Source organism: Bubalus kerabau, chromosome 2 (genome assembly GCF_029407905.1).
Source record: "Bubalus kerabau isolate K-KA32 ecotype Philippines breed swamp buffalo chromosome 2, PCC_UOA_SB_1v2, whole genome shotgun sequence".
In the NCBI taxonomy this organism is placed as follows: domain Eukaryota; kingdom Metazoa; phylum Chordata; class Mammalia; order Artiodactyla; family Bovidae; genus Bubalus; species Bubalus kerabau.
The window spans coordinates 112,135,636-112,163,227 of NC_073625.1; the positions used below are offsets into that span (position 1 = coordinate 112,135,636).

General features: G+C 36.0%; 1 protein-coding gene across 15 annotated transcripts in view; it reads left to right on the plus strand.

Moving 5' to 3' along the window:
- Positions 1-27,592, plus strand: part of STXBP5L (syntaxin binding protein 5L) — a 466,532-nt gene that overhangs the window by 290,565 nt on the left and 148,375 nt on the right. For all 15 annotated transcript variants that reach the window (XM_055568317.1, XM_055568321.1, XM_055568318.1 and 12 more), the window contains 4 exons: positions 9,522-9,600; positions 18,670-18,824; positions 23,412-23,484; positions 26,847-26,994. In XM_055568317.1, the coding sequence (XP_055424292.1) occupies positions 9,522-9,600; positions 18,670-18,824; positions 23,412-23,484; positions 26,847-26,994 (455 nt within the window). The remainder of the gene's footprint in view (positions 1-9,521; positions 9,601-18,669; positions 18,825-23,411; positions 23,485-26,846; positions 26,995-27,592) is intronic.

Below are 27,592 nucleotides of genomic sequence, written 5' to 3' on the forward strand. Positions count from 1 at the left end.
TGCAAATCAAAACCACTATGAGGTACCATTTTACGCCAGTCAGAATGGCTGCGATCCAAAAGTCTACAAGTAATAAATGCTGGAGAGGGTGTGGAGAAAAGGGAACCCTCTTACACTGTTGGTGGGAATGCAAACTAGTACAGCCAGTATGGAGAACAGTGTGGAGATTCCTTAAAAAACTGGAAATAGAACTGCCTTATGATCCAGCAATCCCACTGCTGGGCATACACACTGAGGAAACCAGAAGGGAAAGAGACACGTGTACCCCAATGTTCATCACAGCACTGTTTATAATAGCCAGGACATGGAAGCAACCTAGATGTCCATCAGCAGATGAATGGATAAGAAAGCAGTGGTACATATACACAATGGAGTATTACTCAGCCATTAAAAAGAATACATTTGAATCAGTTCTAATGAGGTGGATGAAACTGGAGCCTATTATACAGAGTGAAGTAAGCCAGAAAGAAAAACACCAATACAGTATACTAACGCATATATATGGAATTTAGAAAGATGGTAACAATAACCCTGTGTACGAGACAGCAAAAGACACTGATGTATAGAACAGTCTTTTGGACTCTGTGGGAGAGGGAGAGGGTGGGATGATTTGGGAGAATGGCATTGAAACATGTATAATATCATATATGAAACGAGTCGCCAGTCCAGATTCGATGCACGATACTGGATGCTTGGGCCTGGTGCACTGGGACGACCCAGAGGGATGGTATGGGGAGGGAGGAGGGAGGAGGGTTCAGGATAGGGAACATATGTATGCCTGTGGCGGATTCATTTCGATATATGGCAGAACCAGTACAATATTGTAAAGTTTAAAAAAAAAATCTTCATTTTCTTACAGCACTCCCCAACATTTCATGATTTTGATGTACTGTTTTACATTGTTATGTTTATTCTTTTGCTATTCATTGTAATTATCATCACTTTCCAAAAAACTTTATTAATTCATGTACTGACCTATTTAAGTGATTTGCTTTCCAATTGTGATTTTCTCTTTCCTATAGATTCTTTCTTCTTTTCTACTTAGATAAGTCCTTTCAGTAGTCCTTTCAATAGTTCTGTTGCTGTATTCCTTTAGCTTTTGCTTATCTGTGGAATTTCTAAATTATAATCTTGCTGGATAGAGTATCTTAGGTTGCAGGATTTTCCCTTCCAGAGCTTTGTATATAACATGACAGTCCCCCTGGTCTGCAAGGTTTCTGTAGAGAAACCAGATGATAGCCTTATGGCGGTTCCCTGTAACCTACTTTTTTTTTTCTTTTGCTGCCTTTAGAATCCTCTGTTTAATTATGATATATCTGGTGTAAGTCTGTCTGCGTTCATCCTGTTTTGGACCCACTGTGCTTCTTGTGCCTAGTTTGTTTCCTTAGGTTTGGGAAAAATTTTCCATAATTTCTTCCAATATATTTTCAATCCTCTTTTTTCTTTCTTCTTCTGTGGGATCCCTATTATGTGTGTAATAGGTCTTTTATATTGCTTTCATTGTTTTTTCATCTGTCTGTTGTTCTGATGCATGATTTCCATTCTTTTCTTCCAGATCACTTATTTGTTCTTCTGAATTAAGTTCGGTATTTATTGCTTTCAGCTTAGCTTTTGTCTCAGAAAATTAGTTTTCTAATTTTAATTGGCTCTTCTTTATAGTTTCTAGTTCCTTGTTCAGTGATCTGCCTTTCTTAACTCCTATTGATAGCTTTTCTTAATTCTGTCAGTATTTTTATTAGTCTTTTTTGAACTCCAAGACTGGAGAGATTTGTTTGTTCTTTCAGGAGATTTCTCTTATTCTTTTAATTGGAAGTGGTACTGCTGCTTCTTCATTTTACTTAGATTTCTTTGACTCTGTGAATTTAGAAGAAACAGTTGTCCACTGTGGTCTTAAAGGGCTGTTTTTATATGGGTATCCCTGTGTAGCCTATGTCTGTGTAATATTTTTGGTGAGAGGGCTGTTTTTAGTATGGATGCCTGCCTCAGCTTTCCTCATTGTGTGCTGCCCATTATCCTCTTGATAATGGGTGAGACTGGTATCGTGGTGATCACAGCCTGCCTTGAATGTTGAATGGGGCCTCCGTTTTGCTGTGTGGTTGTCACAGCCCTGTTGGGGATAGGGTCTGCTCCCAGTTGTTGGAGTAGTAGCTCCTAGATCCATTTCTGAGCTGTGGTGTGAGGTAGGTGAGAGTGAAACACTTCACTGGGGGACAAGGCACTAAGTGTTCCTCCCCAGGAACTGTCTAATGGGAAATGTGGTCTCACTCATGAGTATGCTCTTGTTGGCACTGCCCTCGGCCCTTCCTCAGCATGAGAGTGCAAGCAATCAGCCCAGATGTTCCTCAGGCACTGTGCTCACCAGTGCACCAGCATAGGTATGCAGGCACAGATCCACTGGTCAGGCACCAGGCACCGCTGTGAGACCTGAGGGGTCAATCCAGACGTTCGCCCTGCCTTTGCTTGTTCTGGCAGCTACTACTGCCAGACCCACCCAACCCTGGGACTACCAGTAGTCTGCTTGAATGTCTTACAGGCTCTGAGCTTACAAAGGAGCCTCTGGCATAAGTCTTCCAAAGCCGACAGGACACTGCTCAAATTTCAGCCCTGCTTCTAAAGTCATGCGGCTCCAGCTCCTGGGGATCAACGTAGATTTCAGCCTTGCCTCTGTGTGTGGACAGTCCATGGTGCTTGTGCATGCCCAGAGCTCACAGGGGCAGAGCCGTGCCCACTGTGAGCATGTTTTGGTGGGGCCCTGCCCCTCCATTCTTGCGCATTAACAGTGGGGCTTCAGTGGCAGAATCAGGCTCCATCCTGTGTACCCCTAGATACAGCCTAGGGCATACTCTAGCCCTTTCAGACTGCCTCTGCACAGCTAACCTCAGGTCTCTCCCTGGGTCTATCCACTGAAGCCCAAGTTTTAGCACCCAGCCCCCAGTGAGCACCACAGACAAGCATCTCAGTCTGGAGACTGCAAGTGAGGTAGCCAGGACCATCTGTGCTAATCTCTGTTTGTTCTGCCTTCCACAAGCCAGCTGCTACACTCTCCTCTGAGCCTCTGAAGCTCCCTGTTTTTCACTGTTGATCTCCCAGCCGTTGAAGGGGGTTCCCAGGGTGAAGGAACCTTTCTTTTATAGATCCCTCCCAGGGGTGCAGGTTCTGTCCTGATTGCTTTTTTTTTTTCCCCCTTTTGTCCTACCTGCTTATGTGATGATCTTTCCTGAAGTTTTGATCACATGAGATCTTCCACCAGTATTCAGTAGGAATCTATGAGAATTGTTCCACATGTAGATGTATTTTTAATGTATCTGTGGGAGGATATGAGCTCCACATGGTTCTATTCCACCATCTTGATCTCTCTTCAGTTGCTTTTGATCATAGAGGGAAAGTTTTTCTTCTTTCACCAGTAAATATGATGGTAAGCTCTGGGTTTCTCTTCATAGTCTTTTATCAGGTTGAAGAAATCTTTTTTTTTCCCTTTGTTGAAACTTTTGTTTAATCAAAAGAGTGTCGGACTTCATCAGATGCCTTTTTAGTCTGTTGAGATAATTGTGTAATTTTTGTTCTTTATTCTATTGATATGGTATATTATAGTAACTGGTTTTTCTGATGGTAACCATATTCCCATTATTTAGAAAAACCTCACTTCTTCATTGTTATATTTCTGTCTTAGCCTCATATCAGGATGTTTGATCTCATACAATGGATGGTACTAATAGTTTTATAGAATTAGTTGGCAAATATTTCCTCTTTTGTTTTTAGGAGAATGGTAGGAGAATTGGTGGCAGAATTTAAGTCTTTTATCTCAGTCTCTGTCTTTTCTGGTCAGTTCAGCTATTTTACTGATCTTTTCAGAGAACCAGATTTCAGTTTATTGATTTTCTATTGATATATATTTTTTCTATGCTATTAATACTTCATTAAAGTGAAGTGAAAGTTACTCAGTCATGTCCGACTCTTTGTGACCCCATGGACTGTACAGTCCATGGAATTCTCCAGACCAGAATACTGGAGTGGTTAGCCTTTCCCTTCTCCAGGGGATCCTCCCAACCCAGGGATCGAACCCAGGTCTCCCACATTGCAGGAGGATTCTTTACCAGCAGAGCCACAACAGAAGCCCAATATTTCATTAATTTCTGCTCAAATCTTTATTATTTCCTTTTTTCTGTTTGCTTCAGGTTTATGTTGTTATTTTATTCTGTGACTTAGGTGAATGGTTAGGTTAGTGATTTCATATATTCTTATTTATTTATTTTCAATATTTTTATTTATTTATTTTTTAATATAAATTTATTTATTTTAATTGGAGGCTAATTACTTTACAATATTGTATTGGTTTTGCCATACATCAGCATGAATCCGCCATGGGTGTCCACGTGTTTCCCATCCATAACCCCCTCCCACTTCCCTCCTCACATATATTCTTTTTTAATATAGCTGCTCATAGGTATAAATTTCCCTCTCTGCACTGCTTAGGCTTCATCTCAGATGGTTTAGTGTGTTGTAGCATATATCATTCAGGCTTCATCTCAGATGGTTTAGTGTGTTGTAGCATATATCATTCTAAAAATATTTTTTTCTTTGAACATTTAGTCAAGGGTATGTATGTATAGGGGCTTCCCTAGTGGTTCAGATGGTAAAGAATCTGCCTGCAAGGTTGGAGACCCAGGTTCAATTCCTGGGTTGGGAAGATCCCTTGGAGAAGGGAATGGCAACCCACTGTACTATTCTTGCCTGGAGAATTCCATGAACAGGGGAGCCTGGCGAGCTACAGTCCATGGGGTCACAAAGAGTCAGACACGATTGACTGAGCGACTACTACACACACACACACACACACACACACACACACGTATAGAAGTTGTTACATTAGCCTTTTTGCTGCTTATTTGTGGTTCTCTTCCTTTGTTCTTGTGGATTCAAGTTACCATTTGGTGTCCTTTTCTCCCTCCAGTGTAGCCTTGCTCCCATCAACCTTCTCTGTGTTCTTATTTTCAAATAAGTATCCCATATTACAATTATATACATATTAATTTTTACATTGCTTATTAAATCAGTTAAGATTGGAAAGGAAATGTGTAATTATACTGTCTTTTATAATTACCTACATTAATTACTTATAATCTTTGTATATAGGTTCATATTATTCTTTCAGCCTAAAGAACTTCTTTGTAAGGGAGCTCTGCTTGCAACACATTCTCTCAGTTTTTGTTATCTGGAAACATCTTTATTTCACTTTCATTTTTGAAAGGTGAAATAATCAAAATTATTTCATTTTGAATATTTCAAATTATTTTGATAATGATTATTGAATTGATTTTGATGAATATAAGATTCTTGGTTAACAGGGTTTCTTTTCCCAGTAAATTAAGTATGTCATTTTGCTGCCTTTTGACTTATTGTTTCTGATAAGAGTCTCAGCTATTAACCTTATTGGGGCTCCCTTATAAACAATGAATCATTTTTCTCGTGCTCATTTTAAGATTCTTTTTTCTTTTAGCATTTTTACCTTGATGTGTCTGGGAGTAGATTGACTTTTTTATCCTACATGGAGTTTTTTTGAGGTTCTTAGATGTATAAATAATGTTTTTCAAATAATTTAGAAAAGTTTCAGCCAATATTTTTGTGAATGTTTTCTCCTTTCTCTCCTTCTAATATTCCCATAATGCATATGTTGGTGTGATTAATAGTATCGTCCCTTTCTTTGAGACTTTTTACTTCAGTTTTTTTCCTCCCTGTTTTTCCTGAACATTTGTAATTATCTTCTTGTTTTCCATCATCAGTATCTTACATCCTCAAAATGTCTTTATTAAATAAACCCATATTAATATTTCTGAGCCATTGCTTTGTGCATATTATTTCTCAACTTGGAAGTTTCCAGTGGCTCTCCCTTGTCTACATGGCAAATCTGTCTTATTTGCCACTATATGGCTCTTTTGTTCCTCATCAGCATTCTTTCCTCTCTTCTTCTACATTAACATTTTAATCTGCCCAGTTTGGCTTATGCATTATTCTCTCATCATACTGGGCATATTCCCTCAACATTCTGCCTTCATGTCTTTTCTTATACTCTTCTAGCCAACTTCTGTCTTTTAGTTCTGAGTTTAGTATCTAGGAAGTCTTCTGTAAAATTCTACAAAATCTTCTGTTACAAAAGGAAACCACAGTTTTATTCTCCACTCCTAAAGTACTTCATGTCTATCAATCATTTATGGTACCTCATATTTATTTTCATTATCATTTTCAAAATTTTTTTGTTTAGTAAACTTTAAGCTTCTTGGTAGTTATTTCTCTGTACCCTCCCACTTACTACAATACTGTGAAAATAAGCAATAGCAATAAACACAGTTATTGACAATGTTGTTTTATACAATATGACATTTAAGCATATTTCAGTTACTAACAGGCAATAAGTATAATCAAAGCAGAAAGCTTTCACCTTCAAATAAATCAGAGTTGGAAATTGAAGTAAAACATTAGTTAATTAAACAATGATTCTTTTCTACTAAAATCAGTGCATGGTACTGATGTTTACTGATTGAAAAAGAGTAATTGATGTTTTATATAAATATATATATATATACACACACACACACACACACATATATATACATATCTACACACACAATTGCAAAAATGCTGTTTTGGTCAACTAATAGTTTGGCAATGACTAGAGAAGCACTCCAGTACTCTTGCCTGGAAAATCCCATGGACGGAGGAGCCTGGTAGGCTGCAGTCCATGAGGTCGCTAAGAGTCGGACATGACTGAGCGACTTTACTTTGACTTTTTCCTTTCATGCATTGGAGAAGGAAATGGCAACCCACTCCAGTGTTCTTGCCTGGAGAATCCTAGGGACGGGGGAGCCTGGTGGGCTGCCGTCTATGGGGTCGCACAGAGTCGGACACGACTGAAGCGACTTAGCAGCAGGAGCAGCAGCAAAGAAGCACTGGGTAGAAAGAAGATCAAGAGTAGAAAGAATAGAAAGAAGATCTGAGAATAATGAGCTTCTTTGCTAAGTCTGTTACTTCCTTTAATTCTCTAATTCCATTCATTATCAAAACTTAGTGCCGGGGACCAGCCCCGGCTGAGCCAGGGTATTCGAAGGAGAGACGGCTAGGCGAGGGTCAGGGAACAACTGCTTAATTACATTTAATTAAGGATACAAAGAGTAATAGAATAAGGATAGCTCAGTGAGGAAATTCAGTGGAGAAAAGCGGCTGAAATAAGGATAGCTCAGTAGGAAAATTCAGTGGAGAAAAGAAGCTGAGTGGCTTGGTTTACACGGAAAATCAATATAACCCGTGACACCAGGTTAGCTCTGACCACGGAGGCCGCAGGCGCCCTCTCGAATAGCGGAAGGTGCCCCACCTTACACACCTTCTCGAGTGGGTCTTAGAAGCCCAGGCAAATAAATGGTCGCAGAGGACATCCGCGCTCCAGATGGACACTCAGCTGGAATTTGGGAGAGAGAGTGACATGGGGAGACCAAGTTTCAGTGAACAAGGCCCGCAGTTTATTTTCCAAAGTAGTTTTTATACCTTAAGTTATGCATAGAGGATAATGGGGGAAGGGGTGGAGTCATGCAAGGACAGCAGTTCCTGGTTCTAATCTAAGCCAGGCTTTCAAACTTATCATATGCAAAAGTTCAGGTGATTGACATCATCTTCTGGCCCGGAGGCCTGTTAACATTTTAAGAAACTTATTTTTCTCTAAAGGTGATTATTCCAAAGTCAGGCACCAGCCTTCCAAAAAGCATTGGACAAAGCTGCATTTTACATTTCTATACACCCATTATATCAATCAATACACTGCCAAGGACACAGTAGGTAAGGAGTATGGAGACTTAGCAGCAAACTTGCTCAACAAGTGAAAAAACCCTTCACCAATACAATTTCTAATTAATCTTTTAACTACTCAAAGGAATCTGTGTTTAGGCAGTTTAGAACATCTCCTGCCTCTCACAGTTGGGAGGCTCTGAACAATCACATGTGGCCGGAAAAACCCATTCAGGCAGGCTAGAGGATTTCCAAAGGAGTTTGTAGGTTGAAACACTGTCACATCCAAGAATTATTAACTGGAGCTGTAAGCTAACTCTTTTTTCAGAGAGAGGTAGTGGGAGACAGCCCCCCGTAAAGTCAGAGGTGTAGGTGAAAGCACAAAGCAGAAAGTAGGCAGACTCTGGTTTTGGGGGTAGATGCTCGAGAATTTCCAGGGGGACTCCTGAGGCTTGATCCCGCCTTTGCGTATGTCGAGCCTCCTTCCTCATGACCTTTGTCATGGGCGGAGTGCCTCACGCTGGCTCCCGGCAGTGATAGAACTCCAGTTGAGCTATTCCAGATCCTCACTCAATATGCAATATGCCGGCTCCCGGCAACTTAGTAATCCCTGACTAGCTCTAAGACCACTGTACAGAATGAGCCCCTGAGCCAAATTTGTCCCTTTGTAATGATCTATATTTAGTGTTAACAATTCTTTTTCATATATAATATAGATACTTCTAATTCTTTTTTACAGTATAAATGATATTGGTCAATATTTATTATTGGGTTGCTTCTTCAGTTGACATAAGGTAAAAGAAAAAGAAGGGAATTTCAAAAAACATGCCATGGACCAGATAAGGTATACTGTATGCGGATAGCCATTAAGCAAATTGGATAAAACTGTCCTGACTTCCGAGTTGGATTTGTCTTTGCCATTCTGAAACTGTGATGAAATTTTAACTTTTATGCTTGTAAACATCTCTCTACATGATAGGTTTCTTTGTCTACAAATAGCTCTGGCAGTATAAGAATATTTATTAAAATAAAAGGTGTCATCTTAAAAAACAGATTAATAAGTAAAATTATAACTATAAAGATAAAGCTTACTTCTACCTATGACATACTTATTTCCATTTTCAACTCTTATTGATGTTTTATTCAAACTCTTATGGAATCTGAACATAATCTTTCCCTTATAAGAAACTATTATTTTTGTTTTATGTAAATAGAGTTCATCATTAAAATTTTTAAAAATCTTGAAATATATCACCTGTGTTCATTGTCTAATGGACTTTCCTTTCAGTGAATTTGATTAAAATGCAATGATTTTCATAGTGTATCATAAGTTTTAAGTGACAAGTCTTTCTGCATATGAAAGGGTTTTCTTGTTTCATAGGTGAAATTTTTAAAGCCTAGTATGGATTTTCATAATGCATTTCATTATTCAGATAAGTATATATGTGTGTGTCTTCAATTCTGCAGTTGTTTATCATGAAACTTATGTAATTAAAATAACCTTATACTAGATTTATACATGAAGAATGTGAAGCAATGAAAATATGTTTACAAACAGCTTGATTATATAACAGTCAATTGTTGGGGCTCAATAAACCATTTATAAATTTAACAAGAATGTTATAATGCATAGAAACATGTCTATATGATTATGAAAAATACATAATTACTTAAAAAATTCCTTTAAAAAATTCTCATGGATAAGTAGAATTTAATTCATATTTAATAAAATCCTTTTCTTTCTTTAGGAAAAAGTCAAAGAGAAGGAAGAAAACCTGAATCTTGCAAACCAATTCTTAAAGTAGAATACAAGACTTGTAGAAACAGGTATGCATTTTTACTTGGGGGGTTATGGAAAAATATGTAAGAAAGAGCGACAAGAAATACAGATATCCTTTAATGTTTATATATTGTTGAGTTTTACATAATTATATTAACTAACATTAACAGCAATTTTCCTTGATAACATTTATTATTCAGTGGGTATGTATATGATGTCAATATTATTATAAATAGTAACTCTTAATTATTTAAAGATTTATATGAATATTCAGATAAGTATTATATACATTAATTTTAACAATGTAGGGCTTTTGGGCCATGCAGTTGCAAGTAGCAATCATTTAGCATTATTAAACAGCAAAAGCTATTTACCTATTAGTGTTATATATGAATTAAATATATGTCTCAGTACTTTAAGATCAGATCAGTCACTCAGTCGTGTCCGACTCTTTGCGACCCCATGAATCGCAGCACGCCAGGCCTCCCTGTCCATCACCAACTCCCGGAGTTCACTGAGACTCATGTCCATCGAGTCAGTGATGCCATCCAGCCATCTCATCCTCTGTCGTCCCCTTCTCCTCCTGCCCCCAATCCCTCCCAGCATCAGAGTCTTTTCCAATGAGTCAACTCTTCGCATGAGGTGGCCAAAGTACTGGAGTTTCAGCTTGAGCATCATTCCTTCCAAAGAAATCCCAGGGCTGATCTCCTTCAGAATGGACTGGTTGGATCTCCTTGCAGTCCAAGGGATTCTCAAGAGTCTTCTCCAACCCACAGTTCAAAAGCATCAATTCTTCAGCGCTCAGCCTTCTTCACAGTCCAACTCTCACATCCATACATGACCACAGAAAAACCATAGCCTTGACTAGACGGACCTTTGTTGGCAAAGTAATGTCTCTGCTTTTCAATATGCTATCTAGGTTGGTCATAAGATCTTACATTTTGAATTTGGAAAGATTAAAGTTAGTTGGGAATATAAACATTTATGTATATTGGTATAGTATAAATTTTAAGATACTAAATTTTAAAGTATAGAAAATTAAAAATAATATTTAATTAAATTTATCTTATATCTATAGATCAGATCAGATCAGACGCTCAGTCATGTCCGACTCTTTGCAACCCCATGAATCGCAGCATGCCAGGCCTCCCTGTCCATCCAATTGGCAATGTTCTTTATGCTTCAAATAATTATTAATGGCAATATTCCCATCCAGAATTACCATAATTACAAATCTTGTGTGGACCTTAGTTTTAAGTCTAAATTGGATAATTCTACTTTATATTACTTAAATGTTCACACTAGAATATTTTCCTGTCATCACAGGTACATATAATATTTGCTTATAGCAGCTATTCTCAAAGTATGATAGATGGATCAAAACCTCTTTAGCCTAGCCTAATGTTACTAAGCATAACTAGTAAAAATAACCATAGTTTTATTACTATTGTAACTAAACTATTAAAACATTTAAAATTTAATCATTGTGGATGAAAATATTTTACATATATTCTTTCCTTCTTAAAACAGTGTTTATGACTTTAACTTTGCTTGAGTCTTCAGGCTCAATATTATTTACATCCGTTGTTATACAGTGTTGCCCTTCAAGGGCACTTAACCCTGCCTACAGGGAGTACTGAGGAGAACAGTGAAGGAAGAAATCCCTGAAATTCTTCTTAGGAAAGGCGATGCCTGGGATGGGATTTTAAGGGATGGAGGATAGGATGGTTCCCGATGAAGGGAGAAAAGGATAAACAAAGAAAAGGTAATTCAGAAATCAGGAATTCAAGGCAAGACAGTTTAACATAATGATTACGATCATTGGAGTAAAACAGCTGTGTGACCTTGAAAATTAACTTTTTAAAAATTTAATTTTCTCATCAACAGTACCTATCTCATCATGATGTTTGTAACATCATAAATTTGATGAGAGGCCCACAGTGGATTTCTTAAAAAGCAGTTATCATCATCAAAGCCATGTTTTTTCACACTGTTAATATTTTTCTATGATTCTAAATTGATTTGTTCTAGTTATTGGTAGTTGAAGTTTGTGTAGAAATAATTCAGATTTCTAATGTGAAATAATTATGATTCATAATATATAATTACTATCAGGCGACTTACTGTGCACTGTAGAACACTGTTGTTCTACAGTTTGTTGTGATTTACAACTATATTAGAAGCAGTGGATCCACAGCTCAGAACACAAAGAGACTACAAAAACAGGAGCACTGAAGTTGAGTCCACAGCTAAGTGGGCCATAGTCTGAAAGTGGAAATAAATCTATTTCTGCTCCTTCTCGTACATAGCAGATACTTTGTGAAGTAAAGAAAATGGGATGGCTTTAGCAGGAGCAGGAACTTTATAAGAGCCTTACCTTTGTGTGCAGGGCTTCCCTGGTAGCTCAGATGGTACAGCGTTTGCCTGCAATGTGGGAGATCTGGGTTTGATCCCTGGGTCAGGAATATCCCCTGGAGAAGGAAATGGCAACCCATTCAAGTACTCTTGCCTGGAAAATCCCATGGGTGGAGGAGCCTAGTAGGCTCATGGGGTCACAAAGAATCAGACATGACTGAGTGACTTCACTTTCCTTTACCATGTATGCTACAGCAGCTGGGCCTCTTAAAGGTCTGCACAGATAACAGATGTAAAGCATATGTTTTCTGTTTAATATTATCTTGGACTAGCCATTCACATACTTGCTTAGGAATCATTAGTCCCTAGTCACAAATTTGCTTGCTACAACTCCAGTCACAATGGCCTCAGGCTTAATAATTTTATCCTTTTAAAAAAAGCAAATAATGATCTCTTTACCTGCTGTCACTAGCATTATCAGGTTCTCTGTCATTAATAAAAATTACTCTCTGCTAGTTTTTTAATCCCTTCCTTTTGTGGCCACCTACAGATAGACTTCATGTGTGGTTAAATTCTCCAAGCTTTAGTATACCCATCTATTAAATGAGGATAATAGTAGTAGTTCTCTAATTGGTATATCTTAAAGATTAAATACAATAATGCATGTGAAGTTCTTCACAAAATACCTGGAACATCATAAATACACAACAGATGTTACACATTTGTTATATTACACAATTTATCATTTAATCCTTTTGCCTTCATTGAGACAAAATCTCAATGCTTTTTATTGTATTATCTATTTTATAAATTATACTCGTGGTGTACAGTTCTGTGGATTTTTTTTAGCAAATGTATAAGTTCAGTCAGTTCAGTCGCTCAGTTGTGTTCGACTCTGCGACCCCTTGAATCGCAGCACACCAGGCCTCCCTGTCCATCACCATCTCCTGGAGTTCACCCAAACTCACCTCCATCAAGTCGGTGATGCCATCCAGCCATCTCATCCTCTGTCGTCCCCTTCTCCTCCTGCCCCCAATCCCTCCCAGCATCAGAGTCTTTTCCAATGAGTCAACTCTTCGCATGAGGTGGCCAAAGTACTGGAGTTTCAGCTTTAGCATCATTCCTTCCAAAGAAATCCCAGGGCTGATCTCCTTCAGAATGGACTGGTTGGATCTCCTTGCAGTCCAAGGGACTCTCAAGAGTCTTCTCCAACACCACAGTTCAGCCCTCGGCTTTCTTCACAAATGTATAGATTCTTGAAATTGCCACCACAATAAGAATACAGAAAATTTCCATATGCACCAAATTATCTTTGCAGTCCCTTAACAATTACACCTTTCCCCACTCTTAACCTCTGGAAACCGGTGATCTGTACTTTGTCACTATAGTTTTGCCTTTTTGAGCTGTCATGTAAGTGTAGTTACATACTATATAACTTTTGATCCTAGCTTCTTTTCCTCAAGATAATGATACAAAGACTCAAGGAAAGTAAATTAGAGCATTTTCCCATATTTAGTTTACAACTCAATTATTTGTGTGAAAATACTGACAAAACTTTAAATAAAAATTACTGAAGGCATTTTATATGTAAGTTTTGATGAAACTTTTTCTTTTTTTTTATTTTTTGTTTTTTAACTTTACAATATTGTATTGGTTTTGCCATATATCAAAATGAATCCACCACAGGTATACATGTGTTCCCCATCCTGAACCCTCCTCCCTTCTCCCTCCTCATACCATCCCTCTGGGTCGTCCCAGTGCACCAGCCCCAAGCATCCAGTATTGTGCATTGAACCTGGACTGGCGACTCGTTTCATGTATGATATTATACATGTTTCAATGCCATTCTCCCAAATCATCCCACCCTCTCCCTCTCCCACAGAGTCCAAAAGACTGTTCTATACATCAGTGTCTCTTTTGCTGTCTTGTATACAGGTTTATTGTTACCTAATCTTCCTAAATTCCATATATATGCGTTAGTATACTGTATTGGTGTTTTTCTTTCTGGCTTACTTCACTCTGTATAATAGGCTCCAGTTTCATCCACCTCATTAGAACTGATTCAAATGCATTCTTTTTAATGGCTGAGTAATACTCCACTGTGTATATGTACCACTGCTTTCTTATCCATTCATCTGCTGATGGACATCTAGGTTGCTTCCATGTCCTGGCTATTATAAACACTGCTGCGATGAACATTGGGGTACATATGTCTCTTTCCCTTCTGGTTTCCTCAGTGTGTATGCCCAGCAGTGGGATTGCTGGATCATAAGGCAGTTCTATTTCCAGTTTTTTAAGGAATCTCCACACTGTTCTCCATAGTGGCTGTACTAGTTTGCATTCCCACCAACAGTGTAAGAGGGTTCCCTTTTCTCCACACCCTCTCCAGCATTTATTGCTTGTAGACTTTTGGATCGCAGCCATTCTGACTGGCGTGAATTGGTACCTCATAGTGGTTTTGATTTGCATTTCTCTGATAATGTGATGTTGAGCATCTTTTCATGTGTTTGTTAGCCATCTGTATGTCTTCTTTGGAGAAATGTCTGTTTAGTTCTTTGGCCCATTTTTTGATTGGGTCATTTATTTTTCTGGAATTGAGCTGTAGGAGTTGCTTGTATATTTTTGAGATTAGTTGTTTGTCAGTTGCTTCATTTGCTATTATTTTCTCCCATTCTGAAGGCTGTCTTTCACCTTGCTTATAGTTTCCTTTGTTGTGCAGAAGCTTTTAAGTTTAATTAGGTCCCATTTGTTTATTTTTGCTTTTATTTCCAATATTCTGGGAGGTGGGTCATAGAGGATCCTGCTGTGATGTATGTCGGAGAGTGTTTTGCCTATGTTCTCCTCTAGGAGTTTTATAGTTTCTGGTCTTACGTTGAGATCTTTAAATCCATTTTGAGTTTATTTTTGTGTATGGTGTTAGAAAGTGTTCTAGTTTCATTCTTTTACAAGTGGTTGACCAGTTTTCCCAGCACCACTTGTTAAAGAGTTTGTCTTTAATCCATTGTATATTCTTGCCTCCTTTGTCAAAGATAAGGTGTCCATATGTGTGTGGATTTATCTCTGGGCTTTCTATTTTGTTCCATTGATCTATATTTCTGTCTTTGTGCCGGTACCATACTGTCTTGATGACTGTGGCTTTGTAGTAGAGCTGAAGTCAGGTAGGTTGATTCCTCCAGTTCCATTCTTCTTTCTCAAGATCGCTTTGGCTATTCGAGGTTTTTTGTATTTCCATACAAATTGTGAGATTATTTGTTCTAGCTCTGTGAAGAATACTGTTGGTAGCTTGATAGGGATTGCATTGAATCTATAAATTGCTTTGGGTAGTATACTCATTTTCACTATATTGATTCTTCCAATCCATGAACATGGTATATTTCTCCATCTATTAGTGTCCTCTTTGATTTCTTTCACCAGTGTTTTATAGTTTTCTATATATAGGTCTTTAGTTTCTTTAGGTAGATATATTCCTAAGTATTATATTCTTTCCGTTGCAATGGTGAATGGAATTGTTTCCTTAATTTCTCTTTCTGTTTTCTCATTATTAGTGTATAGGAATGCAAGGGATTTCTGTGTGTTGATTTTATATCCTGCAACTTTACTATAATCATTGATTAGGTCTAGTAATTTTCTGGTGGAGTCTTTAGGGTTTTCTCTGTAGAGGATCATGGCATCTGCAAACAGTGAGAGCTTTACTTCTTCTTTTCCAATTTGGATTCCTTTTATTTCTTTTTCTGCTCTGATTGCTGTGGCCAAAACTTCCAAAACTATGTTGAATAGTAATGGTGAAAGTGGACACCCTTGTCTTGTTCCTGACGTCAGAGGAAATGCTTTCAATTTTTCACCATTGAGGATAATGTTTGCTGTGGGTTTGTCATATATAGCTTTGATTATGTTGAGGTATGTTCCTTCTATTCCTGCTTTCTGGAGAGTTTTGATCATAAATGGATGTTGAATTTTGTCAAAGGCTTTCTCTGCATCTATTGAGATAATCATACGGTTTTTATTTTTCAATTTGTTAATGTGGTGCATTACATTGATTGATTTGCGGATATTGAAGAATCCTTGCACCCCTGGGATAAAGCCCACTTGGTCATGGTGTATGATCTTTTTAATGTGTTGTTGGATTCTGATTGCTAGAATTTTGTTAAGGATTTTTGCATTTATGTTCATCAGTGATATTGGTCTGTAGTTTTTTTTTTTTTTTTTTTTTGTGGCATCTTTGTCAGGTTTTGGTATTAGGGTGATAGTGGCCTCACAGAATGAGTTTGAAAGTTTACCTTCCTCTGCAATTTTCTGGAAGAGTTTGTGTAGGATAGGTGTTATATCCTCTCTAAATTTTTGGTAGAATTCAGCTGTGAAGCCGTCTGGACTTAAGCTTTTGTTTGCTGGAAGATTTCTGATTACAGTTTCAATTTCCGTGCTTGTGATAGGTCTGTTAAGATTTTCTGTTTCTTCCTGGTCCAGTTTTGGAAAGTTGTAATTTTCTAAGAATTTGTCCATTTATTTCTTCCACGTTGTCCTTTTTATTGGCATATAATTGCTGATAGTAGTCTCTTATGATCCTTTGTATTTCTGTGTTATCTCTTGTGATCTCTCCATTTTCATTTGTAATTTTATTGATTTGATTTTCTCCCTTTGTTTCTTGATGAGTCTGGCTAATGGTTTGTCAATTTTATTTATCCTTTTAAAGTACCAGCTTTTGGCTTTGTTGATTTTTGCTATGGTCTCTTTTGTTTCTTTGGCATTTATTTCTGCCCTAATTTTTAAGATTTCTTTCCTTCTACTAACCCTGGGGTTCTTCATTTCTTCCTTTTCTAGTTGCTTTAGGTGTAGAGTTAGGTTATTTATTTGACTTTTTTCTTGTTTCTTGAGGTATGCCTGTATTGCTATGAACTTTCCCCTTAGGACGGCTTTTACAGTGTCCCACAGGTTTTGGGTTGTTGTGGTTTCATTTTCATTCGTTTCTGTGCATATTTTGATTTCTTTTTTGAATTCTTCTGTGATTTGTTGGTTATTCAGCAGTGTGTTGTTCAGCCTCCATATGTTGGAATTTTTAATAGTTTTTCTCCTGTAATTGAGATCTAATCTTACTGCATTGTGGTCAGAAAAGATGCTTGGAATGATCAATTTTTTTGAATTTACCAAGGTTTATGGCCCAGGATGTAATCTATCCTGGAAAAGATTCCGTGCGCGCTTGAGAAAAAGGTGAAATTCATTGTTCTGGGATGAAATGTCCTATAGATATCAATTAGGTCTAACTGGTCTATTGTATTGTTTAAAGTTTGTGTTTCCATGTTAATTTTCTGTTTAGTTGATTTATCCATAGGTGTGAGTGGGGTATTAAAGTCTCCCACTATTATTGTGTTATTGTTAATTTCTCCTTTCATACTTGTTAGCATTTGTCTTACATATTGAGGTGCTCCTGTGTTGGGTGCATATATATTTATAATTGTTGTATCTTCTTCTTGGATTGATCCTTTGATAATTATGTAGTGACCTTCTTTGTCTCTTTTCACAGCCTTTGTTTTAAAGTCTATTTTATCTGATATGAGTATTGCTACTCCTGCTTTCTTTTGGTCTCTATTTGCATGGAAAATCTTTTTCCAGTCCTTCACTTTCAGTCTGTATGTATCCCCTGTTTTGAGGGGGTCTCTTGTAGACAACATATGCAGGGGTCTTGTGTTTGTGATGAAAACTTTTTAAACAACTTTTTGGTTATTATATAGTCAGCATAAGGTTAGCAAATGTTCCTTTGATAATGTGTGGTACTATATACAATACAATATGGAAAATAACAGGGATTCTTATAGAGTGAGTTCTAGAAACAAGTAGATTCTTCAGTTTAGTAGATGGATAGAAGTGAATTATTTAGTGAAGCATATATTCTCAAGGAATTTGGTACAATAAAAGTGTCTAGTTCCTTTAAAAATTTTTTGGAGAATATTTTCAGTCTGGTCTTATTGAAAAATGCTTCATAGCAACACACATTTTCTTTTATATACATGTGCTGGAGATACAGATATTTAAGAAAAGAAAAATGAAAAGTTATGAAAATATTTAATAACTTTCTGGCAGCTATAATATTATATGATCATCTTAGCTCCCCTCTATTATCTAACCATAACTTGCAGTTAACAGAAATGAAAAAGTTTGTTCCAGGTTAGTTTTACAAGCTAAATAAAATTGGCTTACCCTAAGTAAAAGTGAGACGATCACATTTCTTTCTGGTGAATTGTTTTCCCCTTGCATGTAGTTTTCTCCGTCTTCTTGTTATAACCCTTTTATACAGAAACACCATTAATGTAGAGTTTTCATGTTGCCTTCCACTCTTCTGGGCTTGCCACTGTCACATTTCATTTTATATTGAAATTTGCTTCTATTTCTCAGTGATTTGGGTCCCCACATGCCTACTGGTTAATATGATAAACTAATACTGTCTAACATTCTAATAGTAGTAATTTAGAGTTCGGGAGCCAACCATAAATGATGCTCTTTTGAGTCGGTGAGCATCTTTCCCCTGACCATCCTCACTGCCTTTTCCCCATCTCACCTCAACATCTTCAGACTGATTCATTCGTAATTTTAACAGTGAGAATGTACATCAAGTAAAAGGGAAATAGAATAGTAAATTTGTTGGGTGAAATATTTGGGGGCAGAAAAGGCTTTTGCTCTGACAGTTATTGTCCATAATCCCTACCAAGTCCAATCCTGTGACATTGTGTCATCCTAAAGAACTCTGTGTCATTTTTTTTCCTTTGTAGTGAACCATTCATAATATTTTCTGGTGGACTGTCCTATGACAAAGCTTGCAGAAGACCAAGTTTAACTATCATGCATGGAAAAGCAATTACAGTGCTTGAAATGGATCATCCTATTGTTGAATTTCTAACTTTATGTGAAACACCCTATCCAAATGGTAAGTAACTAAAATGAAGTGATGTTGAAAATAATTTTTGAAATGATAAGTTCCTAACAAAATTAAGCTTAAATATTTTTAGTTTTGGCAGCTGACATCTCCTGTGATACAACACTGTGAGCCACAGGTGCTGGAGCAGGCTCTGCAACTGTACCTACTTGACAGACTGGAAGTAAGACAAATGTAGTGCAACAGTGCTGGAGTTTCAGGTTCTAATATCAGGTAAGTGCTTTAAACTTTGATAAGGATGGTGGAAGCTGAGCTGGGAGGGTCCGATCGGGGTCCGGGGTGAAATCACTTGGAGAAACTGAGGTCTCCTAATAGCCTCTCCTGGACCAGCTCCACCCATCCCAGTCCTGTGCCAATCAAAGTTAAAGCACTTACCTGATATCAGTGATCTGTAACTCTGGCGGTGCTGCATCTGTTTCACATCTGACTTTGCTTCAGATGCAACTGCAGCACCTGTGATTACTCTGGGATTGCTGATGTGTGGTTAGTGATTTATTCCAATTTTGAGAAAAATTAGAAGAGTCTTTGAGAGGAGAGGTGCTTAGGTATTTTTATCATCCCAAATATAAAGACTTTTTATAAACATAAAATCTAGTCTAAACTTACATGCAAACTGTATAATGGAATCTAATGATGAAAATATATCTTAATGAAATCTAAAAATTGAGATGGATGAAATGCAAAAGGGGAAATATGAGTTTACGATTAAAAAACATGTATATATATACACACACACACATATATATTACTATATTTTCAGGAGGGAAAATATAGATGTAGAGAGAAGAACATTGTACTTGGAGACAGAATATTTGAGTTTATAAATTATCTCTGTCACTTATTAGCCATGTGACCTTGGACAAATCACTTCATATTTATCATTTGTAGAAAAAAATATAATATTGATTCCACATGATTATTAGAAGGCCAGAGGGACTCATCTTGTATAAAGATAAATAGTTTTATTATAAATGTATTAATTTGTTTTAAATTACTGTTTCATGTTTAAAACCTAGAATAAAGTGATATGAAATAAAAACCAATGTAGCACTTTATTCCGAGTTGCCAGTGGCAGACAAATTACCTGTGTTGTTAATTAACCACAAATATTTATTGGATGCTTCCATGGCCTCAGTATAACAAGAACTTGGTGAGGAAATGGATGAAGTATGAAACCGATCTCTGATGTCAAATTGCAGATAATCTGGCCACAAAAGGAAGATAATTATGACTTAAGCTTAAAACATATTACACCTTAACTAAGTGCAGAGTTATGAGTCCGAGTTTAAATAATGTGCTAATTTATAGTTTAGTCAGGTAGTTGATGATTGAAATATTGCATGGAATATTCATGCAAAGCTTATAGAAAATGTAGGATCTAGATAGGGCTTGAAGAATGACTTGGGTCTTGAAAATAATATTGAGTAAAGGTTTTAGAAATTGTGAATTTGCTAGAGTGGGATAAATTTAGAGAAAAGATTGAAAGCCTTTTGTAGATATTTGGAAATAGGAAACTACAGAGGAATTTGGAGGAAATATTAAGTGAAAGAAAGCAATGTTTTAGTGTGTGGGTTTGAAGAGACAGTCTGAAATCTAAAACTTTGGATTCCAACTGGGGAGGCTTTGTGATAGTATGCATTAAAATGATCAAGCTATGACATCTTGGTCTGCTGCTTATAGGAGTGGAAAATGAAAACCCATTGGATTAGGGAGTGATATGAGTCAAAGATAACATTTTAGGAATAGTGGTTTTATAAGCGGTAATAACAGTTCTTGGGAGTAGAGAAAGATAAATTTGAGTCAATACAGTTGTTTAGAGCATAAAAAAGAGAGGGATGAGGTCTTTACTGTTTATTTTTGAATCATCATAGTATAGATGCTCTTTGGAGTTATGAGACTGAATGATAAATGAACAAAGAAAGAGGACCAAAAACTTAGGTTAGGAAAATGCCTTCTTCAAGAAAGAAGGTGTGCATGCCAGCAACAGAAACTGAAAATGTGTGGTTTCAAAGATCAAACACTATATGTATATATACATTTCTGCACATCAGTAGAGATGTTAGGACAATTTCTAGTAATGTTAAACAAATTATAAATGTACTGTAACAAAGTCTAATTACTGCCAAACCATGTATATTACTTTGCTTTTCAGAGAAATGGTAATGAGGATGGAACTTTTTATTATTAGGAGCTAGGAGAAATTTCACTTGACTTAGTAAAATAATAAGTGTATTTTATGTGTTTCTGATTAAAGCAATAGTACATGAAAATGCCAGAAAAGAACCCTACAGTATGCCACAGTATATAATGGAAACTTTCTCATTGCTCTTTCAGAGGCAACCACTATTACTAAGTTTCATATGTGTTCTCCCACAAATAATGTATGCATATGTATGCTTATTTATGTATATATATATTATCTCTTTTGTAAGTTGACAGCATACTCTGTTCTCACACTCTTTTCACTTAACAGTATATAGTATTTTAATTATGATTCCATATTAACAAATATGGAACTATAATCTTCTGTATAGCCACATAGTGATAAATGTTAAGGATATATTAAACAAGATATATTTATTAACAGTTTTTAATATTGCTGAATCATTTGTGACATCTGACAGTTCAACCTATTTCTCAAAGTACAGAAATGCCTAATCCTCTTACCTCACAGGGCTTTGCCCAGAGTAATTAACCAGTAATACTCAGAAGTTGTCAGTTTCACATCTATATTTAATTGTATCTGGTCTTCTGCAAGTGTCATAAATAATGCATTTCTCTTCAGAGAAGTAGTAATTATGATAAAACTTTTCAACTTTCTTGTTGGGAGCTAGGGTTAAAAGGCTGAGCCTGTTCAAAAGCAACCAATCTAATGAAGAAAGTAATACAGTTGGCATCTAGTGAGTACCTACTATAAGCCAGGCTTTGCATTAAACATCTTTGAAAGTGAAAGTGTTAGTCTCAGTTGTGTCTGACTCTCTGCAACCCCATGGCTGTAGCCCATTATTCTCCTCTGTCTGTGGGGTTCTCCAGGCACGAATACTAGAGTCGGTTGCCATTTCCTTCTCCAGGGGATCTTCCTGACCCAGGAATCGAACCTGGTCTCCCACATTGCAGGCAGATTCTTTACCATCTGAGCCACTACAGAAGCTCATTAAATATATAAAGATGTATATTAAATATCTTTATATACATCTAATCTTCATAAGTCTAAGGTAGTTATTATTTTGCCATTTCAATGTATAAAGAAATTGAAAATCAAAAAAGTTGACTAATTTGTCTCTGGTCAAACTGTTAATAAATAGACACAAATTGAAGCTAACACTGACTCAAAGGAAATCTTTTTATTCAGTGGTTACCACACATAGTACACCAAGTACTTCTACGAAGGTGAAATTTTTGCTACCAGTTTTTATTATTTGAAAATAAACCATAATCTACAACAGATGTACTACTATAAAAATAATAATTTATTTATGACTTTTACTCATTCATATCAGTGTCTCACCTATTTTATTTTTGTAGCCATTGCTTCCCAACCAGTGAATTTCCTAGAGAGGGTTGAGAAGACAAAGAGGAAACTAGTAGTATTCTTTAAGCTGATAAACAAAACCCCAAGCCCCAAAAGTATTGAAATAATGTTGCAAACTTAAAAAAACTCTAAAGGTAAAGGGGGAAATGTCTCAGTTTGAAAAAAGTTTGAGTAGTAAATAATATAAGAACTGTATACTGTTGTATAAATTTTCACCCAAACAAAGGCAGACTCCTCAGTTTTTGTTTTTTTGTGATTTTTTTTTTCTAGTTTTTCTCTCATAGCCTGTGGCTTAAAAAATAAATACAAACAGGTTCTATAGCTTCTCAGGACTGGAAGGGCTATGAAGATCATATATTTTACTTCACTATTCAAGACTTGAGTACTCTTGAATCCAGAATTCCTGCCAAGTGCTTGTTGAGTTTAGGAATAACTCTTAAACTAGCCAAAGGGAGAAAGGGAGGGTTGAATTTTAAGAACTTGAAAATCCTAGGCTATCCTCAGATTCTGTTTTTTTGAAATATACTTGGGCACATAGTATGTGGTCTTTAAGCACTGTTAAATCACATTGAATTGAAAGTAATCTTTTTAGTATAAGGAGTGTTGCTCTCATAGGGAGGTGAATATGTATCATATGTTAGAGAAGCAGAACTATTTCTTTAGCATATCTCTCTGTAGGCATGAAATCAGATCTGGAATGGAAGGTTGTGGAAGGCTAAGATAAATGTGAAATGGAGGTGACAGACTCACTCTCTTCAAATAATCTACTACTGTCATGATTATTGAGATATATTTAACTTTATGCTCTGCAGCTTCTCATTTTTTCCTTGCTCTCTATAATGGTCTTAAATATTGTTTGAGAAACACAATATATATATTTTTTAATATGCTCTTTATTACTTCTTACTTTGGCTTATATTTTGGTCTTCTCAAATCATTTAAAATAACATTTGTACAGGAGATAAAGGAAATACAAGTGTGGTGATTTTATAAACATTTTATAAAATGTTAAACATGAAAACTTTTCCATTTTTTTCTACTTGTAGAATTTCAAGAACCTTATGCAGTTGCAGTACTCCTGGAGAAAGATCTCATTGTAGTTGATCTGACACAAAGCAAGTAAGTTGTCCGTAAACAGATTAACACTAACTAAACTCTATTTATTGCAATTGAAATATAGGAGGACATTATAGGTAATTTGGCTTTAGAATTCTTTAGGTGGTAAATATTCTTTATGTGGAATATTGTTTTCTTAGAATTACATAAATATAATTTGGTTCAGTAATGAAAACTAAACCAGGAGAGTTTAGGGGACACTGAAAATTTTGCAAGATATTTTAAAGGCAGCCTCTAATGTTTAGAAACAGGCGTTTGGAGACTCAGGACACATAAAATGGATCTCATTTCTGTCATTTCCCTAAGCAACAACAATTGTTATAAAATCTTGCAGGAAGTACTGTTTGGCCATCTGCTGACCCTTTCAAAGGAAAATTCATGTGATAAAAGTATTATTGGGCTACTGTGGCAGACAATATAGATGATCAGGATCTGGAAGGAAGAGAAGACAGATGATACCTTCTTATACTTTCTTTTTGTCATTATGTTGGGGGCAATGGAAACAAATATAAAATATCGCAGTTAGAGTGCACTTCCCACTACTTTACATGGACAGTAAAAGTAGACCTGACTTTGATAAACCCTGTCTTCCTGGTACATATTGTCGTTATCAATGATGATAGGCATGAAGCTCATTTTATCTCATCCTATGTTCTAGATACTCTGATCATTTTTTAGTTCCTTATATTTACAGAGCTTTTGTACATTCTCCCTCTTCTGCATGGAATAATTTTCTATTCCTTTTTCTCCTTATTAACATCTGTAAGACTCTCAACTCAGATATCATTTCCTCATTTAAAGAAAATCTTTCATTATCTATATAATTTGGTCAAATATCCTATTAAAGGGCTGTCTTAGACCCATGTTCCTGTCCTTCATAGCTTTGACACAATGTAATTTTTCACTTGTTATTATTTTAAAGATTGTCTCCCTACTAGACTATAGGCCTCATGAAGAACAAGCTTTGTCTCCACATGAAGTAGGTTCTTAATATATTGTTGTTGAATGAAGTACAATCTGAATTTTACTTTCAATGTAGTTTGTAAGTGTAAGAGCCAAAGTTCTTTTTTGTGATCATTTGCATCATATAATATTTCAATATTTTGAAAGGGAATAGAATTGGTCCATAGTATCACCATAATTGAATTCTGCCTAGCTACTTTATTTGTCAACATAAAACTGAGTAGATTTTGTGTTCAAGTGTGGATTTATGCCTCTTTCTCTTAAGTTCTAATATAGGTTTTATTAAAATACACTTTTCTAACCTCACTTGTAGCCAACTCTTCCTTCTGTGCCATATTTATTGGTTCCTCATACCTTGTCTAATTATCTAACATCCTCCAAGGTCCACTATCAGATCAGATCAGTCGCTCAGTCGTGTCCGACTCTTTGCGACCCCATGAATCACAGCATGCCAGGCCTCCCTGTCCATCACTTTCCTTTTAATACTCACATTCTTTAGTATATATTTACTCTTTTTAAGACTTTTTATTGTGGTAAAATATAACATAAAATTACTATTTTTATACATTGATTCTTATGCTTTCAGCATACTTACCTTATGTAAGTATGTGAACTGACATTTTGTTTGCATGTTTTTATCTAATATTTTGCCTTCTTCAGCACTTGGTTTTGTTTTAAAATCTATGCGACTTTCCCATTTTGTTGTCTAATACAAGAAGTTTAATGTGTCAAAAACTGAACATGTTCTCTTTCCCTCCAAATAGTTATCCTTTAGCCATGTTTAATGTTAAGTTGTAGCTTTGTCCTCCTTTCCAAATAAATTTATTCCTTCCTTCTTTTCCATTTAATCCTCTACATGAAAGCAAGCATTAGAACTTATATTTTTTTCCTCTTCTTGGTTTCTTGGATTTACATTTCTACAACAATTTACACTTCATATGTAAATTTTATCACATATTTCAGCTATTCTTTCTTAAATAGCTAAAGAAAGCTATGCCCATATGATAAAGTTATTTTCCCCAAGCATTTTCATGATATTGTTCACTTTCTCAGGAGTCTGTCATTGTAACCTCTTGCTATTATCAAATCCCAGGTTGTAGATCTGATCTTTAAGATGATCTACTTATTTTACTTCTAATTCTTCAACATCAAAAATATTGATAATTTCTACTCTGAAACAGGGAATCTCAGATCAGTTTAACCTACTTTCCATTTATTAAACTTAACCTTCTCTTTTGTACTTAATTTTCCATATACTACTACTATTAACTGGGAAACCATTAAAATTGAGGGGAAGAGAGAACCCCTATCAACATACACATAGACACACATACCATACTCTTCTGAAGTTTGAACCAAGTTTCTGATTAAGTTTCTTTAATATAGGGAAAATTGTTTAATAGTCCTCCCCCCCATCCCAAAGCACATTGTATCAGAAGTAACAGTCACACAGGCTGAGAACAGATGCAGCATATATAATACTCAATTCCATCTACCACAGTGCCTGGTATATTCAGTACAAAAGAAGTACACAATATATTGTGGCTCTAAGAGTTCTTAATTTGGTTCCATACTTATATCCCTTTTTAAAATGATAATTGGCTTGAGGATATAAAATTTACTACACCCATATGTCTGCATGCCCACTTTGCTTTCTGATTTACATAGGAAATGATCTTAAACATGTATAATCACACATGTACCTACATAGTACACACATCTTTCAGTTACTCCCTATAAAAGTACAAAATGAAAATACCTACCTATGTATTATGTGCTTTGGAAAGCGTGTAAAATTTATTGATATTTTAATACTTTTATAAACATATAGATAAAACTATACATAAATAAAGTACCTAGTTGATACATTTTAATAAACTAAGTCAACTTTCTGCATCTTTTCAATTTAATATAATTTAGTCTATATATATTAGAAAGTAATATTGCTGTGGAATTTTGGAATTACAAGAAAGAAGATGAGTTTATTCAAGTAAAATTCTACCAGTATTAATAGTACATTTTTTTAAATTTTATTTTAAAATTTTACATAATTGTATTAGTTTTGCCAAATACCAAAATGAATCCGCCACAGGTATACATGTGTTCCCCATCCTGAACCCTCCTCCCTCCTCCCTCCCCATACCATCCCTCGGGGTCGTCCCAGTGCACCAGCCCCAACCATCCAGTATCGTGCATCGAACCTAGTACATTTTATAGATATATTTTTTTAAAGAGAATTCTTGTTCAGGTGATAATTGTTTATGATGCTTAAAAAACAATTATGTGAAATGTATAATCAATATTTAGAAGGTTTTAGGATTTGTTTATAAAAGTTATTTCATTTTTATATCAAATTTTATATTACAAAATGATACTAATATATTATCTTTGTCTATTTTTAGCTTTCCAATCTTTGAAAATCCATATCCCATGGACATTCATGAATCACCAGTTACGTGCACAGCATACTTTGCTGACTGCCCACCAGATTTGATTCTAGTGCTCTACTCTATAGGAGTCAAGCATAAAAAACAAGGATACAGTAATAAGGTAAAAGCAACAATTAGAAAAATATTTTCCTGTATTCATATCCGTATCATATGATCATACTTTTTGTTTTTTTTCCTATGGAAAGTCAGAAAATGACTTGAACTAAATTATTTTCAAGTCATAAGCTTGTACACTAAAAAAGACAATTTCTGAAAGCCAAATTATCTAAATGCTACATGGCTTTAAGTCTACAATAATATAAATTTCTTATATATTAAGTATGCAATTATATACTAAGATACAATTTCTATCATGTATATTTAGTATGTGTGTACTGAGTCACTTCAGTCTTGTCCAACTCTTTGTAACCCTATGGACTGTAGACGGCCAGGCTCCTCTGCTATTGGGATTCTCCAGTAAAGAATACTGGAGTGAGCTGCCATTCCCTTCTCCAGGGGATCTTCTTGACACAGGGATAGAACCCATGTCTCATGCAGCTCCTGCCTTGCAGGCGAATTCTTTACCACTGAGCTACCAGGGAAGTCTATACTAAGTATGTGTTAAAACTAACATATGTTTGAGTAATAGGATGTTACTTTAGATTATTTTAGGTGAAAGACTATAGTTTTAAGAAATTCAAGTCAAAACTCTCTAGTTA